The 17,245-nt window shown below is 48.0% G+C and overlaps 1 protein-coding gene across 5 annotated transcripts in view; it reads left to right on the top strand.

The window, feature by feature from the left end:
* The window catches only part of LOC115392934 (myosin phosphatase Rho interacting protein), a 33,294-nt gene that overhangs the window by 5,460 nt on the left and 10,589 nt on the right, over positions 1-17,245 (top strand). For all 5 annotated transcript variants that reach the window (XM_030097625.1, XM_030097626.1, XM_030097624.1 and 2 more), the window contains 13 exons: positions 1,661-1,738; positions 2,471-2,536; positions 8,672-8,823; positions 8,915-8,999; positions 9,082-9,253; positions 9,326-9,773; positions 12,544-12,670; positions 13,164-13,262; positions 15,411-15,467; positions 15,793-15,861; positions 15,946-16,035; positions 16,284-16,393; positions 16,635-17,178. In XM_030097625.1, coding sequence (XP_029953485.1) covers positions 1,661-1,738; positions 2,471-2,536; positions 8,672-8,823; positions 8,915-8,999; positions 9,082-9,253; positions 9,326-9,773; positions 12,544-12,670; positions 13,164-13,262; positions 15,411-15,467; positions 15,793-15,861; positions 15,946-16,035; positions 16,284-16,393; positions 16,635-17,178 — 2,097 coding nt within the window. The remainder of the gene's footprint in view (positions 1-1,660; positions 1,739-2,470; positions 2,537-8,671; positions 8,824-8,914; positions 9,000-9,081; positions 9,254-9,325; positions 9,774-12,543; positions 12,671-13,163; positions 13,263-15,410; positions 15,468-15,792; positions 15,862-15,945; positions 16,036-16,283; positions 16,394-16,634; positions 17,179-17,245) is intronic.

The raw sequence follows: 17,245 nt of genomic DNA on the forward strand, positions 1-17,245 counted from the left end.
TTGAGGACACTGACACAGCTGGTGGAGTGCCTCCATGTAACGGCAGCGTGACGCCAACATCCACTTTACATGTCAGGAGAACCTGTCACACAGCCCCGTGCACCCGCCGACGTGTTCATCCTGCCAAGTGTCGGCACGGTTAAAGAACCGACTGAAGTCGTGCCCGGGAAGTAGTCTCGATAAATATGCTGAATTGTTTTTCTCCTGTGTGTTTACTGGTCTTTTAAAGTCGAGTTTGAGCTGGATTTATAAAGGTTGTTCATTTTCAGTTTGTTGGAGAAATTATTCAAACTAACCTATCATTAGACTTTTTTATTTCTTTGATGTGTCACAGTTAAAAAGGTCCATAGTTCTGTACTGATTAGCATCTGCCCAACACGTGACGTCCTCGCCGTAGAAAAGGTGGCTCACGTGTTCAGACCTTGACCTTGTCCCAGATCATGGTTGTTAGAGTGACTCATAGTGTTGTTGGACAGTTTCCAGGTTTTAAATCGGTCTGAGCGCTGAAACTAAGGATGAACTGTGGTTACTGTCTGTTTAAGGCCCCCCCTGTGTGGAAAACCACTTTCTATTATTTGGACACTTTCTGTGAGTCATGTAGTAAAGAAACGGCATGACGCATTCCACCCTCCGCCTTGGAGTGTTTCTCCTCACAGAATCAATTCCGGTAATCCAAGATAATCCTCAATAGTAAGAGTGCCAGTAAGATGTTGCTTTGACTGATGGCAGAGAGTTCGAGTTGTGTCACTGATATTTTTGTTGCAGGCAGTAAGATTGCAGCCTTTAATGTTCGTAATTTGACACCAGCATTGTTGTCATTCGGCTGTTGCTCTACCTGAAGCAGGACGTCCGATAAAGAAAACTGATGATCCGAAGTCGACAAGTGCAAACCCGGTCCAGCGTGATTGTTCACTCTGGTCTGAAGCCTAAACTGCGTGGCCGTACATCATGAAGCGCTTGTAATTTGACTCCAGCCTCTTTGTCTTGTTGACTCTCGAGCAGATTACCTTTTTTAGGCGGTTGTGATGGGGGTTCAATTCTGTGTTTCCACAACTAACTCAAACTGAACTAGCCTAGCAGATTGAAATGCTTGAATTTGCAGTGTTGTTTGTAATTTGACACCAGCTTCTTTTTCTTATCGACTGATATTGTGCTTTTGGAGCAGAAGGCCTTTTGAGGAATTTTTCTTCCAAGTCAGTCTGAGTGCTCCAAACTGAGTTCCTACGGCAGCCTGAAGATCCGCATGGAGTCCTTGTGATTTGAGTTCACGCTTCTTCATTAGCTCAAATTTAATGCGATTCCTACCTTTGTTTTGTTTCGTTTTAACCCGGGCTCATCAGATCACGAGCGTGCCGTCGGGCACGTCTCCACAGGCTCAGCCAGGCATGTGTGGATGTATGGCAGGCATGCAGCGACACCGCTCGAATAATTAGATCCTTTGAGCTTCCAGCGCAGGACGCTTGGATTCGAGGAAGGTGCTTGATGGTTAACCTGGCGCTCACGGAGGGCAAAGAGCAGCCGGTGGCTCTACGCTCCGTAAATTCACACACAAGGCCCCCCCCCCCCCCGCTTCCCCATATCTATCGCTGCATTCCCCTCCCCCTCCTCTCCGCTCTTTGCCGTTGTAATGATTTACCTAAACAGCCGTTTCTCTCCACAGGCTAAACCCATTTATGGCGGATGGCTGTGCTTAGCCCCGGAAGGAACCGACTTCGACAATCCCATGCAGAGATCGCGGGTAAGAGCGCTGACGGCCCACTGATGACGTGTCTAATGTGTTCTGGATAAAAAAAAAAAACAATCTATATCCCGTCTATCTGTGGGACTATAATCCCAGTCGTGTTTCAGAAACCTGCAAAGTACCTAGAACTGCAACCTTTATGAGCAAAAGAGACATTCCTGACACTTTTCACTGAATAAATTCACCTGGAGCTGCAAAACATGCATTTATATCCAGATTACACGGATCAGAAAGTTCTGTAGTTACTGTTAAATTTCATAAAAAAGGTTGAAATTGTGGGATGTTTTCCAGAGTTTCAGCCATATAGTCATATTATGTTTGCATTTATAGCAGCTTTGGGTGTTTTTGGAACGTATAACATAGCATGTTATTTGTTGTTAATAGTTTCTCACAAATAAGAAAGAAAATGCATTGAACAGAAGTGAAATAAATCAGATTTAAATTCAACTTGTTAGAGCATCAACGGTTTCCATTGTGGAAGATAAATAAGTTATTTATGGTGTTTCCAACATGTCAAGTTTCCCAAAAACACCAAATATGAAGTGCGATATAAACTTGATGAGTATTATAAAGGAAAACATAATTTTATTGTGACAAGTAAGTAAAAAGATGAAAGTTTTTGATAATACGACACCTGTTTCCCCCCAGATCTTTGACTTATATAGTGAAAAAATTGTACTGAAAAAAAATAAGCCCTTCTCTGCTGAACGTGTGTTTTTCTCCTGACAGAAATGGCAGCGGAGATTCTTCGTGCTGTACGAACACGGCTGTCTACGCTTCGCTCTGGACGAATCGGTGAGTAGCATGAATAGCCTGCGAGCACCGTGACTGACCTCTCTGTGTTTTGTGTGAACATTAGTTTTCAAAAAGTTGTTTCCACGGAGACCGAGTTGAAGAATTGTAAATAAAAGTTCCATTTTCAGTGGCTCAGAGGCCCAAAACGCAACGAAAGTTCCCCGTTTCGGCTGGGAAACTGAGTGAAAGCCGCCAAGAGGAAAAGCCTGGGAAGTCACCTCTGCCCGCTGCGAGCTTGTGTTTGCGGCGGCTGTGTGCGACACGGGTGACCAGACCCGACCGGCCGATCAGGCTGCAGATTACTCCGCTTGTGTGTAAACAAGCCGGGGCCACACACACACACCAGCGGGCAGCTCACACTGTTTCCATCTGAAAGAGGCGGGCTCCGCCGGCAGGTGTGTGTGTGTGTGTGTGTGTGTGTGTGTGTGCGCGGAGGCCAGATGAGCCCGTTTGAAGTCACATGTGGTGGATCCCTCAGCCAGGCCGTCACAATGGGAGGAAAGCGGCGAGGCTGCGTGTGTGCGTTTCCACTGTGCAATGTGTTTCCAGTGACACCCGCCCCGGCCGCCGCGCACTGCTGTTTTCCTCTCATTGTCGCGGCGATTCCAAAACTGTCTGCCTCATTGTCCCGCCGGCTTTTCATCTGCTCCGCCGGGCAGGAAAAGTGGGTCAGGGAAACGGCCCTCCAGAAAACCTTCCAGGCCCGTAACGACTCCCGATCGCGTCGTTCCGCGGCGCGCGCGCGCGGCAGGTCGCGGTTTCCAGTCAGCCCATTGAAATCATCCCGATCTACACCAGCCACACCCACCCCTGCTTTTGTTTTGTCCTCAAACCCATTGGAGTTTCTCACACTGTTCAGTATAACGTTTCGGATATAGATGCATATGTAAGAATTAATAGCAGATTTGCCACATTTCACCATTTCAGCTGTGCTTTCTAGAGAAAGAGCATTGTCCCCAAGAAAAGTGGAGCCGCTCTCTCTCTCTTTCTATCTCTCCCTCTCTCTCTCTCTCTCGCAGACGTTATGAAATGAGCTTAGTGAAAACGGGCGCTCGAGTGCATGTAAGGAAACAGTTTGCATGCCGACGGCTCAGCCACGGACTCTGACCAGATACAAAGCGGATTTGTTTCACCAGAAGGGGGGCCTGTGTGCTCTTTGTGTCATTGCCACAGACGACGTTGCACAATTTCTCGGGAGCAGAATTAGCACGGTTCTCCTTTAAGACCTTTAAACCTAAATCTGAGGAATGCACCATTGATGGCGCGGAACAACAATCCAGTTGTTTGCCGTCTGTCCCACAGCGCTGGCGGGGAATCCGTGGCTGCTGTTTAATTCTGACATAACTTTTTTTTTTTTATTATTTATTTACAGTATTTGTGTGATGGATTATTCAAGTTTCCTCCTATTTTTGTTCCAGCAAAGCTGTGTGTAGGAAGAGGGCGTGTATGCACTTCTATAAATAAACAGCTTCAAATGAAGCGTTAACATCCTATTGTGAGCCGGTGACATGATATCTGCAGATAACAAAAGCAGAAACGTGCAGGAGGGAGAGCGAGGAGGCGCAGAGCAGGAGTGTCAAACACGTTTCAGTTCAGGGGCCCACATAAAGCTCAAGTTTTTCTTCGTCGCGGTGCTCACTGTACATGATTCCTCCAATCTCGACATAAAGCCAATATTAATTATACCTTCTTGTACTAAACTCAGTTAAATGTCCAGTGTCCAGTGTTTTCTGAAGCGCTGCTCCTGAGCGTGCACACGGCATCGGTAGTCAATCGTTCTGCAAGTGGGCCAGAAGGACTCATTCATTCCAGTGAATGCAGTGTGTGCGCTTTACTCTTGAATTTATGGCAAATCAACAGCAAAGTGCCAAAACACTGAGAACAAGACGTCCTGGACGCCACCGTGACTCATCCTCACTTATGACGCTTGGATTTTACAAACGTAAATCCCGTTAAGCAGGGTTCCTTAAATTTACTACGGATAAAAGGTCCAGTCCTCTAAACATTTTGTCAATTCAAGGAGCCATGGCGTCACTGGCTGTTTTCTGGCCAAGTCGACGGCGGTCTCTCTGAAGCAGTAGCCCCTTGAAGCCGAGCTATTTTCACCACAGAAACAGGGAAAGATGCTCTCCCGTCTCCAGCGGCATTCCTTCTTCCAGTCCTCCAATGCCCTTATTTGGTGAACTGCAGCAAACGCTCAGCTCCTGAGACCACAGACAGCGAGAGAAAAAGGGAGCGCTAGCCCCTTTTAAAAAAAAAAAAAAAAAAAACAAAGAGGAAAAAAAATCCTCGGAGGAAAACGTCGAGATATGCCCCAGACCCCAGACATTCCTCGTGCACGCTCTGCCACGGCGTGGGTCCGCAGACGGAGGGCAGCGTCTCTCCGCCGTGTGGACGGGAGAGCGGGGATGAGAAAGACAGAAGTTTCCAGAGGAGTGGAAACGGAGCGAGACCACCCTGAAAGCTCGGAGGTCACGGGGTCAGTGACCAGGAGTGCGTCGTAACCCAGATCTGCTTCTGCTTTGGGCTCGTTCCATATCAGATCAGCGCGGAGCCTCTTCTATCAGCCTCATACTCAGATCAACACTTTGGTCCCTTTCTTCTTCAGTTTTTAAGAAATTCCTTCATTATTCAGTAAAATACCATGTTTCTGCTTTAAGCTCCCTCAAAGTGTTTGACAATGTTAAGGCTCAAGTGTACTATTGATTTGTTTTATCACCAATCCCTTCCTGCAGCCACAATTCTGACTTGAAATCTCACGTGTACAGTGTGTGTTGATGACTTGAAGTGTCAGTATTGTTGAGATTCAGGAAAATACAAGCTTGAACTCCTGGACTGTGGTTCCTGGCTGTTGGGGCATGTTACCGGAGCATGTTTTCCACTTGCGGTGGCTGTTCCTCCACCGCTGGCCCAGCGCGGACTGTGTCGAGGAACAGGCACCTTATAAAACAGCGGTCTCCTCCTCGGAGCCCGCTGTGACGGACTTGCCTTTGGCTCTGCCTGTAAAACCCTCGTGGAGGACTTCTCGTTTATGGACTGGGTGTACTCCACTTAATTCTCATTAATTCTCAAAGCTGGCCCAGCCATTTTTTCATGCCCCTTTTTTTTTTAAGTAAAAGATTTTTCGGAGTGTTTACTGTCGGGCCTGGATTGTAATTAAAAAGATCTGTTTTTCCCCCAAGTTTTCCCCAAGGCAATTTTCTTATAGACGGATCCATCCAATCTCAAACGGCTTGTAATGTTTAATTTTTATTTCTATGGAGGGGGGCTTTCCTTCAGCCTCTGGTCTCCTGTCAGCTACAGATCTGAAGAATCTGTGAGAAAAGCTGTTGCTTTTAATAATATCCCACAAGCGAAGTTAAAATTAGTCCGCCCCCATGGAAGGCCAGACACAATTGGAGGATATAGAATTGGCGCAGCCGTGCAGGAATCAAACCCGGGATAATACATCTGCCTTTGAATGGTAGCCTTGGCAAGATCTCTGTCTTTTGTTTTGGTGCCAGTAGCAGAGGGCACGTCTCCAAGCAACAAGTAGCGCTTACACTGTCAGCGCCGGGATCAACTGGACTGGAGTCATCCAGGCTCCACCTAACAGCAGAGAGCAACAGAGAGGAGCCGGCTTCACACTCCTCTCTGCTTCGCTGCGCGTTTTTATGACGGCAAATTCACTTTTAATAAGCCGCTGTTTATTAAAGTCTCTTCAAAAGAGTTCTGCTGTTGAGCTCTTCGGTCACTGTAACATTTTATTGGTTCTGTCGAAGAATGGAAAGGCTCGTAGCCTTTGTTTTTGTAGTGCAGACCCTTTAAGAGGCGCCGGAACAATGACAGGAAGTGGTGACCAGTTAGGTTTTGTGGAAATGTTGAAGCTCTGGGGGGGGGGGGGGGGTTATGCTGGAAAAATGAAAAAGAAATGTTGTATAAAATGTTACTGCTTGTTGTAAATCAATTCCAACCACAGTTTCCTGTATCTCATCGGAAAGTCCCTTCTTGAGTAATTACATTACATATGTTTACCCCGTTTTATTGTTCATGCCCTTCAATAATCATGACTGAAACTGTTGTGACTCTTGTTAACCTTGTATATTCACCAATGGCAGATGACCATGTTGACCCAGTGACCTTTGCTGCTTCCTGAATAAACTGGAGACACTTTTTCTGTATTTTTTTCATAAATATTAGTGGTGGGAATTGACTAAGATTCCCCGAATCTCAATATTTTATACAAGAAGCAACACTTTTCCATTCAGTCATTTGGGTAGATGAATGAATCACAGGTTGAATAATTGAGATTTTTTTTTTTTTACCTTACTATCTTGGGAAGTCTTTGCTCACGGCTACATGTTTAGCATTTTAGGCGATAGCCCCGTCTTGAATCCCTTTCGTGGTATGTAAATTCCTTGCTGCATATTTTTGCACACAGTCTTGCTCTTATCGACACTTGATTCCCGCAGTTTTTTTCTTTCTTTCTTTCTTTCTTTCTTTTTTTTTCTTTTTTAGCTAAAACTTTCCATCCAGCAGGCCAGCGGAGGGGTTTTCATTTCATCTGTTCAATGGGAAACGTTTCCTGTTGGAGTGTGACAATTATGCTGGATTTTATCATGTTTTAGAAAAGCAGTCATTGATTCAATGTCACGTTTCCGCTTTACTTCCAGTGTTCATAAAAGCAATGACTAATCTGATTGCAGATAAATGTTTCTCACTAGTTCTTGGAGCAGTGAGAAGGCCTTCTTGTTATCAGATACCTGTAGAGCCTAATTCTCTGCACGGCCTGTCAGTTTCTCACCGTCGCAAACCCAGCAGGCCGATTAAAGCGGCGTTGGTTTCACCGCTCTGAGGGGTTTCGCGTGTCTGTCAGCCGCTGCCACTTCTTCTCACACTCTGTCCTTTTCTCCCGAGCGGAGGAAATTCTTCCACAGCGTCTGAGGCCTGAAGTACGACGCCGCGTAATTGCCATATTTGGCAGCCCCCGGGGGTTTTTACAGGCAGATCTTAATAAAGCTGGATCTGTGTTCAGTGGCCTTAAAAGGAGCTGGAAGGAGAGCCAGCACCTGTTTTACATCTGCAGCCGGCGCGGCCCAGCGAGGCCTGATAACAGAGCGGCACAGGGCCGGTAGAGGAAGTGCACGGCGACGTCCTCGCTCTGATGTTAAGACGCTCCAAAACGCCTCCGGTAGCCCATCCAGGGAAGTGACCTCGGGATTTCTTCCACCGAGGACCGGTGTCGGCTCTACAAAGCTCATACAGCCGTGTGTCCTTCGCCGAGAACACACACAAAGCCGCTTTATTTTGCCGCCCTGTTCCTGTCCTCTCCTCCATTCAGTCGGCCGGCTCTACAGTCAAAAGGATGTGCACGGTTGCCATGGCGAGCTGGTGTTAACAGCTTCATACTGTAGGGACCCAGCACAGCTTGACGAAGGAGCAAAAGCCTGGTTCAGACTTTCTTTGAAAGCTGTGGAGCCCAGTCCACTGAGGCATGTGTTCCCCCTCAGACCTCCCCTGTTTGGGTTTAATACCGATGATATGAGAGTTTGGTTGGGAGAACATCCACCCAGCGAAGGAACACAGCCGTGTTTCAGACCATCCTGTTCTGTCTTTCTTCATGTCTGAACGGTGGTGACAGAACTGGGCTCTCATGTGGATCTCTCACCCAATTACCCGTACTCACATCTACCAGTTCGCACAGAGACTCTTTGTCAAGTTTTTTTTTTTTTTCTCAGACTTTGAAGGAATTTTCGTCCGTAAACCCGATAAAGTTTTGGAGGCTAAAGATCAAGAACGTTTGTGGTATTTTCGGGACCTCCTAAAGAAGTTTGTTTAAATTTGATTCACATGTTTAATCTGACTGGAACTGATTTGATTCAGTGAGTTGGTTGAGTTTGGCCAAAGGTCAGCGTCGCTGTAGCCGTGCATACTTTGGTTCACGTGATATTTCTGGCTCAAATGTTGAGATTGTCTTGAGATTTGGCATAAGCAAATATCAAATACTCAGATTTTGTTGTCTGTAGTTCATTATATTTTTATGTGGTTATTAATATTATCCAGCTGTTTGTCTATTTGTCATGCAATTTGAAATGGTTCCACTCCTTAAAAGTGAAAACTTTCTGTATGTAATCTGTCCCGTTGTGTCTCCTCCAGCCGAGCACGCTGCCTCAGGGCACGGTGAACATGAACCTTTGTACGGACGTCATCGACGCCGAGCCCAAGACGGGCCAGAAGAACTCTCTCTGCATCGTCACCCCTGAGCAGGAGTACTTCATCAGAGGAGAGAACAAAGAAATCATCAATGGGTAACTTTTCTCTAGATGTCTGTTTTGTTTTTGGAGAAATGTTTTCTTGTTTTGAGTGAACAAACCTCTGAAACGTGTTTTGACTCATCAGGTGGAGCGAACAGCTGATTGTATATCCCCGAACCAACAAACAAAACCAGAAGAAGAAGCGCAAAGTAGAGCCTGCAACGTCGCAGGTATTGTTCTCGCGTGGTGGACGGGCGGTTGATTCGTGTCACGTCGTCTCCTTTTTACAATCTGTGCTCGTTCCTCATCCAGGAGCCGGGTCCAGCCAAGGTGGCAGTGACGGGCTCAGGTATCCCCGAAGCGGAGAAGGTTCCAGACTCCAGCTCCATCATCTGGCAAGAGGAGCTGAACCAGAGGGAGGCGGAGGGGGCGGCGGTGTGGGCCGCTGCCGACCTGCCTCCTGGATCGCCGCTGCCCTCTGCAGGTAGGGAGGCTGCCGCCGCCAGTCAGTCCAGTGAGCTCCAAACGGCAAGTTAAGCTGTGTTCTTGTGTCCAGGCGAGTGCATGTCGGTCGGGCAAGGCTCCGACGCAGGCTCGGTCAACGGCGACGAAGTGGACCGGGGCGTCCTGGCGCTGCATGGCTCCACGCCGCAGCCGCCCAGCGACCTGCTCTCCCCGACCGGCTCCTGCTCCAGCCTGGGTGGAGTCCCTCGGTGCCTGTCCCCGGCCCCCAGCGACCCCTTCCCCTCCGGCAGCTCCCTGCTCTCAAACGGCTCCCACATCAGCGGCTCGGTCAGCTCCCTGGACTCGGACGCCAGCGGCAGCACCGTGACCAGCACCGACAGCCACCCGGCCAACCAGAGGGCCGGCGGACACGCCTACAGCCACCACGACACGCCGCGCTCCCGGCGGCTGGAGGCCGAGGCCAGGAAGGCGGAGAAGAGGAGTCGGTTCAGGAGTCCCGACAGACAGGAGAGGGAGGCCATCCTCAGCCCCGAGAGGAGGTTAGCCACTGTTCTTTAACTAACATCATGGAAAATTTAACCCTGATAACGCTGTGAACGTTTTCCTGTTCCACTGGAAAATATCCTCACCCTCTCTCTGAAACTGAAGTGGGAGCACTAGAGATGAATCCTGAACCTCTCACTGGAACGCGACCGTGTTTACTCCGAGCGGTTATAACTATCCTCCATGAAGGGTTTGTAAACAATACCGTTTTGGCGTCGTTGCAGCGCCGGGTCCACGTGGCCAGTTTAACGAAAGCAGGTCAGGCTGTAGGCGCAGAGATTTTAGTCGCCGCGGCAACGTCCCAACTGGCAGGTGAAGCGTCCAATCAGCCCCGTGGTTTAACCCGGCGCACCTGGAACCTTCTTGGAATTTCACTTCCCCTGCTACAGACACCGTGCTCTAGAAATACTTGAGCCGCGAGTTTATCCTTTTAAAGGCATGTGTGTGTACACACACACACACACACACACGCACACACTCCTGTGACGCAGGAGGCTTTCAGTCTGCTCACATATACATGAGCGAGATAAGGCTGGATTTGCAGACGGCATCCCTACCTCTCATCCTCTCCTGTGTTTTACTTGATAATCTCTTCTTCCTGCCAATCTTTCTAAATCAACAGTGTCACAGCGAGCGCAGACTGTACAAACACACTCTATAATTTCCATTCAGTAATCTGCCTGCTGTTCTGCAGTGGGTGAGCTGGGAGAGGGTGGGATGTGTCGGGGGGGGGCTGCCGGGGGTCATCTTTTTCCTCCCGGAGCCAGCTTCCTGCTTCTATTCACATCTCTTTGTGTATGCGTTACTCGGGAGGAAAAGGAGGAGAGGAAAGTAGTAGGAGTGCCTCATAAACACACCGCTCGCTCTCCCGGTCCACTTGAGCCAGTTCAGGGTTTGAGTCGGTTTGAGGAAGCAGGGCTGCTATATGACCCCCTCCAGCCCCCCCCCCCGAGTCAGACATCCACCTCATTACACAAAGCATTGTCAGATTAACTCATCGGCCTCGGCCCAGACACAAATTACAAGAGTCTGTTTACGACTGGAGGCACTGCGGCATCGATTTGAACTGTGCGTTTACAGCCAGTCTGCCCCCCTCACAGCACACCTCAGTGTGAAGCGATCCCTGACTGCTCTCCCTGACACACTCACCGTCTCTTCAGGAACACAAGTTTTGTGGAACACAGGTTGTGTTCAGCTGTTAATCTGTGGACACAGACTGTCAGCCTGTAGGCAAAAACCTTTTCCTTCATATCATTTAACTCCGAGCGCCATTCAAGTTAAACGAACATGAAGAAATCCAGCAGGAACGTCAGTGTAACAATCGAGAGAGACTGAAGGAGTTCAGTACATCCCATTTAGAGATCATCCTGCCCAGCAGCTGACAACTTTACGTCAGGTTGCTTGAGACTTTGAATAAGAAAAAAACTAAAAGGCAACCAACAGTAGTGGTCTGGTCTCAAACTGTCCCTGTCCTCCTCCCCTCTCCTTCATTCCCTTTTAAGGACAGCCGCTTTTAGCTGGAAGAGTCCCCAAATAAGGGCAGCGTTTTGGCTAAAGTGTAATATAATATTTCCCAGTGCCTCTCGCCCCCTTTCCCTCTGTAATTCAGATTCCTCTGTCACCCAACAAACGGCCTGTGTGGGAATGTGTCAGAGCAGCCGTATCCTGTGTCAAAGGACGGCTGCAAATGGACACTAGTGAGCATCGGCCGCTCTTGGATCTGTGGTCAAGCACTCACCGTACCCTGGAGATGGATCTCTGCAGGAAGTGGTTGTTCATAAAAGCACTATTTCATAATGATGAGTTGAGGATGAGGAAAGCTGGTGGAAGGGTCCTTGGCTGATCAGGTCAACCATGATTTAGCCAGTTCTTTATCCACCCAGTACATTTGTTGTACAAAATTACCAACTTGAAGCAAGAATTTACGATTATAAATATGAAAGGCAAAAAAAATGGCCAATGCCTTTTTCAGAAACTGGAGAATCATGTTGGCACAGAGCAGAGCAGGAAGCTCTGTTCCTGAAACAAATGTTTATTTTTTCTTGTCCTGGATAGTTCAGTGAATAACGGAAGTTAGGAACATTTGCAATTATGTTAATACAACTTATCTGTATTGCCTGGACATTTTTTCCTAATATTTTCCAAACTTTTATCTGGAAGTTACTGAACTGTGATTCAAAGCCTGAAGTTTGAACCAGATGATTAAACAGAGGCTGAATATTGGAACGAACTGTGACGTTTGAAAGGAACCAGTAGTGGAAAACTCAAGTTTGACCAGACCCACAACTCAAAAACCAAAGTCTGTTCTGAAGTCAAGGAAGGAAGTTTAAACCAAACTGTTGAGTTTGACCTGAACCATGAGTGGAAGATTAGAGTTTGAACCGTACCAAGCGCCAAAAACTGAAGATTGAGCAGATGAGTTGGAACTGAATCGTGGGTCGGAAACCTGTACTTTAGGTGAACCATTACACCTCCACCAAGAGCTGTGTATTTGGTCTCAGGCAAAACAATCAAACGCATCCCGACTTGAGGGAAAAGCCCTGAATAAGAAAAACCTTCCAGCTAATCGGTGATTGTTGCTGCTGAGAAATGGCTCATTGTCATCTGGTCGAAAGCTATTTGCTAAGATTAACGTAGGAAAACTCAACCAAATGTTTGTAGCATGTTGGAAGATGTTTGGAATCTTGTCAAAGGTTTCAATCTCTCAAGGAGAGAAGAAAGCTGTTGTAAAAACTCTGAATGCCACTTGGTGTTTGTGCGTTGCAGTCGCTCCGGTGTTATCGAGAAGCTGGAGGCCTTGGAGCTGGAGAACCAGGAGAAGATGGAGGTGGAGGAGTCGGGGCGGAGCGGAGCCAGACAGGGCCGAAGCGAGCACCGGCGCCTCCACCGAGAGGTAACACGGCTAGGCGTTCATTTCCAGATGGAGCGAGACTCTTCAGCTGCAGATTTAACCAGCATCAAATGGCACAACGGAAGTCTTTTTTCCCTCCATCCTCTCTCTCTCTCTCTCTCTCTCTCTGTCCTCTCTTTGTTTTGGTTTGAGGTCAGAGGTCAGCAGCACGCGTTGTGTTCATTTCCACTTTCCATCCCGTGACGGGACTCCCCCTCCCCACCTTTCCCACCCACTTCCACTCAGCAACACAACAACCCGACACATTCGCACACACTGTTTGTCCTCCCGGCCCCAGATCTTTGTCAGTCATGCACACATGAAAATATCTCAAACAAACGCTGCGATAAGGACGCACACACCCAGCCTCCAGCTAGACGCGCCATGGATTTAGTCTCCAGATGCAGACGCGGCGTCCTCTCCCACCCGAGCACAGCAGATTGTAGCAGAAAGCACCTGCCGCTTCCGGTGTGTTTGATCTGTGTGTGTCGTGTAGGCGCAGGACATGGGCCAGGGGCTGGACTTTCCCTCCACCCTGCCTCCCCTGAGAAGAGCCAAGTCGTTGGATCGGAGGACCACCGAGTCGGTCATGACGGTGAGTCTCTTCTCTGCTCCGGTTGGGTTGAAATACTCGGAGTCACGTTTCCACAGAGCGATGGTGGAAAGTTAACACCTGTGGTGGTTGATCACAATGGAAACGCTAGACTTTTCCAAAATGAAAACGTGTCGTAAAACCCCAACATGCTTGAAACCTTGTGTATGAGTGTCGGTCGACGGACCAGAGATTTCCAAATAAGAACATACAACGATCACGAGAAGAGTTACGCAGTTGTTGATAAAAAGCTTAAAGACTCCACAAGTAAACCCTTTCACTCTGCGTTATGTAATGCAATAACAAACCTCCACGAGGGGAAAGGTCGCCCGAGACACTCGCTCACGCTGAGGGTTGTGATCATTCCTTAAAGCTGTGATCAGAGGGTGTGAGGAGCCTCGACCAAAGGAAGCAGCTTCAGATTCACTTCAGATTGTCCTGACCTCAGCGGTGAAGCATTGAGAGGTCGGCGTGTCGGCGGCGCTCTCCGCCAGACAAAGCCTGTCCTTGTTCTGGGGACCTGGGGTCAGCGGCAGTGCCAGAGCAGGGGATGATGGGAAGGAGGTGGACGGGTTAGGTAACTCAGATCAAAACAGTGTGGGTGGACGTCCTCCTCCAGCATCTGATGGATATTAGCAACACTGTGTTTGAAAAAGAACAACTTAACTTGAATAAATCAATGGATTCTTAGTGGAAAGTTGGTTTTTGGAACAAAAAAATACCTTTTTTTGTATGTATTTTCCCTTATTCCAAAGACTTTTTCCTAGTCATTGCAGTAACTGTTTCAAATGACCTTTTCAGGGGTTTTTTTTCTTCATGATGTCTTTGTATTTATTTCCGATATTTCTTTGGCCTTGGTGTGGTTGTGATAGAACAAGCCTCCGTCCTGCAGGGGGCACTGCAGCCCCTCCTCTCCAGGTTATTGTCTTCCCTCTGCGTGTGGTTTTCTGCTTTGTGTGTGTCATTGTCGGTGGGAAAAGAGCAACAGTGTTTATGTGTGTGTGTGAGAGAGAATCACAGTTCCCCACTGCTTCCTGTGGTCACCCACCCTTCACCTGTATGTGTGTGTGTATGCGTGTGTGTGTTTCTGCCACCGTGTGGATTCACAGCAGGTTAAGACAGCAGTACTTGAGCACATGTGGCAGAAGTTGACCCCGACCGGTGTTTTTTTTCCCCACGTATCTCATGATCATTGGTGAAGTTGGAATCGGTGGGGTCAACTCCTCCCGCTCAGCTGATGGAGCATGTGTCTTCAAACGGCAGCAGCCAGAACTGACGCTGTTTAGGAGATCGCTTGTTTGGTGTGAGAACGGCAGAAGACTTCAGATACCATCACACCGAATACAGCAGGAGCAAAACAGTCAGTGTGGAGTGTGGCTTTAAATGGACTGAAACACAGAAAAAGACTCTTGAACTCGTCTTGCTTGATTTTCTTCAAGGATAATATTCATTCAACAGCTTGTCCTGTTAAATCATATTTAATTGTATCTTAATCTGAAAACTACAAAGTGACAAGTTTTACTCAATGACATAACTTGAAATTTGTTTTAATGTTGTCAAGATTTGATGTTGATCCATGACATTAAGCTTGTGTCCATTTAACATGACTCATGTTTTGGAAAGTAACATGAAACTTGATCTTTTTTTCTGCCTCTGGGTTGAACAAATACCTGGTAACTTATGAAATATCAAAACATCTGGGTTGTAAATGAAAACATCAACGATCTTTTAGAGTTTCTGTAAATAAGAACTAGTCATAAGCGTGCCGTCTTTTTTTTTTTTTTTTAGAAAGATGGCTGAATATTCTGACATCTCTGAAACGTTTTGACTTGAGATAATGACTTCGCCCTTTTAAAACCACACCCATTCTCCCAGCAGTCTCCATGTCTCAGAAGCTGAATTCCATCACAAGGCTTAGCATGCTTCCAAAATTCACCCAAAGCAAATTCAGTGTGTTGATTTGACAGAACGGCTCGCCGTACGTCGTTCTCTAAAGTCTCTAAACTTTGGCTCACATGGTGAAAGTTTCCATTAACCCGCTGCTACAAACACAGCGATCACTGAAGATGAAATTATTTGCTTCTGAGGTCCTTTTGCACCTTCTCGTCTGTTAATATTTTGACTTTTCGATGTACTTTCTCTTGCTTTCAGCCGGATTTACTCAACTTCAAGAAAGGCTGGATGGTGAAGCTGGACGAGCAAGGCCAGGTACTTCTACCAGGTCCCAGTCTGCCAATAGTCTTGTATGCACACTTTATGGAACGGTGGCGAACAGGTGGAAGTCATCAGCAAAGAGTCGCAGCTCAGTTGAAACAGAGTGGCGCTCACTGACCTCGTGACTGTCCCCGCTGCTCCCTGGCCTTTCCAGAGTTGCGGTTGCACCTTGATCTTTATTTTCAATAGACTAAAAAGACGAGGGTGTGGCCTGACGGCTTTAAAATGCATCTTTATTTAATACTCACAAAGAAGCTCCAGTCGCTGCCATGTTAAGCAGGTTCAAGTGCTTGAAGTTTGTCTCTTCTTGCTTTGGCAGTGGAAGAAGTACTGGTTCGTTCTGACCGATCACAGCCTGAGATACTACAAGGATTCCATAGCGGAGGAGGTAAACTTATTGATTTCCATTTATATCACCGGGTGTGTAGATGTCTTTGTGTGTGACGGTGCTGCGTAACGTGTGTGACTTCAGGCTTCGGACCTGGACGGCGAGATCGACTTGTCCACATGCTACAATGTAACTGAGTACCAGGCTCAACGCAACTACGGCTTCCAGATTCATGTGAGAGATTCTCTGGTTCCTGTCCTTTATTGATGTATCATGAAACATGAAAAAGAGGCTAAATAGTTGATCTGTCTGATGTTTTAACTTTGTTGTGAACTCGCCATTGTTACTGTTATAGCTAATCGTTTTCAAACCGTTGCTGTGTGAACGCGAAACTTAACTAAACTAAAATGCTTTTGTGCAAACAAGGCCTAAAAACCTCAGTCATTCAGACTTGTCTTTCATTTCATTTCATTTGTGTTTAGACCCAGGAAGGCGTTCACACTCTGTCGGCCATGACAGCTGGCATACGCAGGAACTGGATCCAGGCCGTCATGAAGAACGTCAGGCCCTCCACCGCGCCCGACGTAGCAAGGTATGCACGAGTCACAACAACGCGCTTTTAACTGATTACGATTATGGAAGAACTTGTTACTTGATGTTTTTATTTAAAAAAATAAAATAAAATAAATCAAAACCACCGTAGAGTCGCTGTCTCTCTGATAACATCCAGATAATAGAGCATCTTCCTAATACTTTTCTGTAGTTACTTGTTTTTGCCAGATTCTTAATTTTTGAGTTTCTCAGGATTTCTTAACCTCCGACTTGCTCTCCAGCTCCATCGAGGACCACGGCTCCTTCTCTGCCCTGGAGGGTCTGGTCAGGCCGGACGTCACTCAGGACTCGCCCTCCTCCGAGGCGTCGTCCGTGGAGAGGGAATCGGGCGCCAAGCCGAGCCGGGCCCGAGAGCGCCGGCGAGAGGGCCGCTCCAAGACGTTCGACTGGGCCGAGTTCAGGCCCATCGCCCAGGCGCTGGCCCAGCAGCGGGCGCAGGAGGCCGAGAGCCTGCAGTCCGAGGCGGGGGAGCTGGAGCGCAGCCGGAGGAGGGAGGAGCGGCGGAAGAGGTACGAGTCCTCCGCCGCCCCGGAGCACGCGCCCGACAAAGACGGAGGAGGCAGGACAGAGTGCGACGGAGGCGTGGACTCGGACTCGCTGAGCGGCTCGGAGCGGCAGCAGAGAGTGGAGGAGGTCATTGAGGAACACTGGCGACAGGTGGAGAAGACGCCCATCCGGGAGGAGAGGAGGGTCCCCCTGCCCACCGCGGCTCAGTCCAGAGAGACCGCCGAGCTCACGCAACTACTGGAGAACTACAAGCAAGGGGTGCGTTCACTGGGCCGCGGCAGAGCAAGCAGAAAGGGGTGAATTCTCAACGATAACCTGACTCCTC

Source organism: Salarias fasciatus, chromosome 8 (assembly GCF_902148845.1).
Source record: "Salarias fasciatus chromosome 8, fSalaFa1.1, whole genome shotgun sequence".
Classification (NCBI taxonomy): domain Eukaryota; kingdom Metazoa; phylum Chordata; class Actinopteri; order Blenniiformes; family Blenniidae; genus Salarias; species Salarias fasciatus.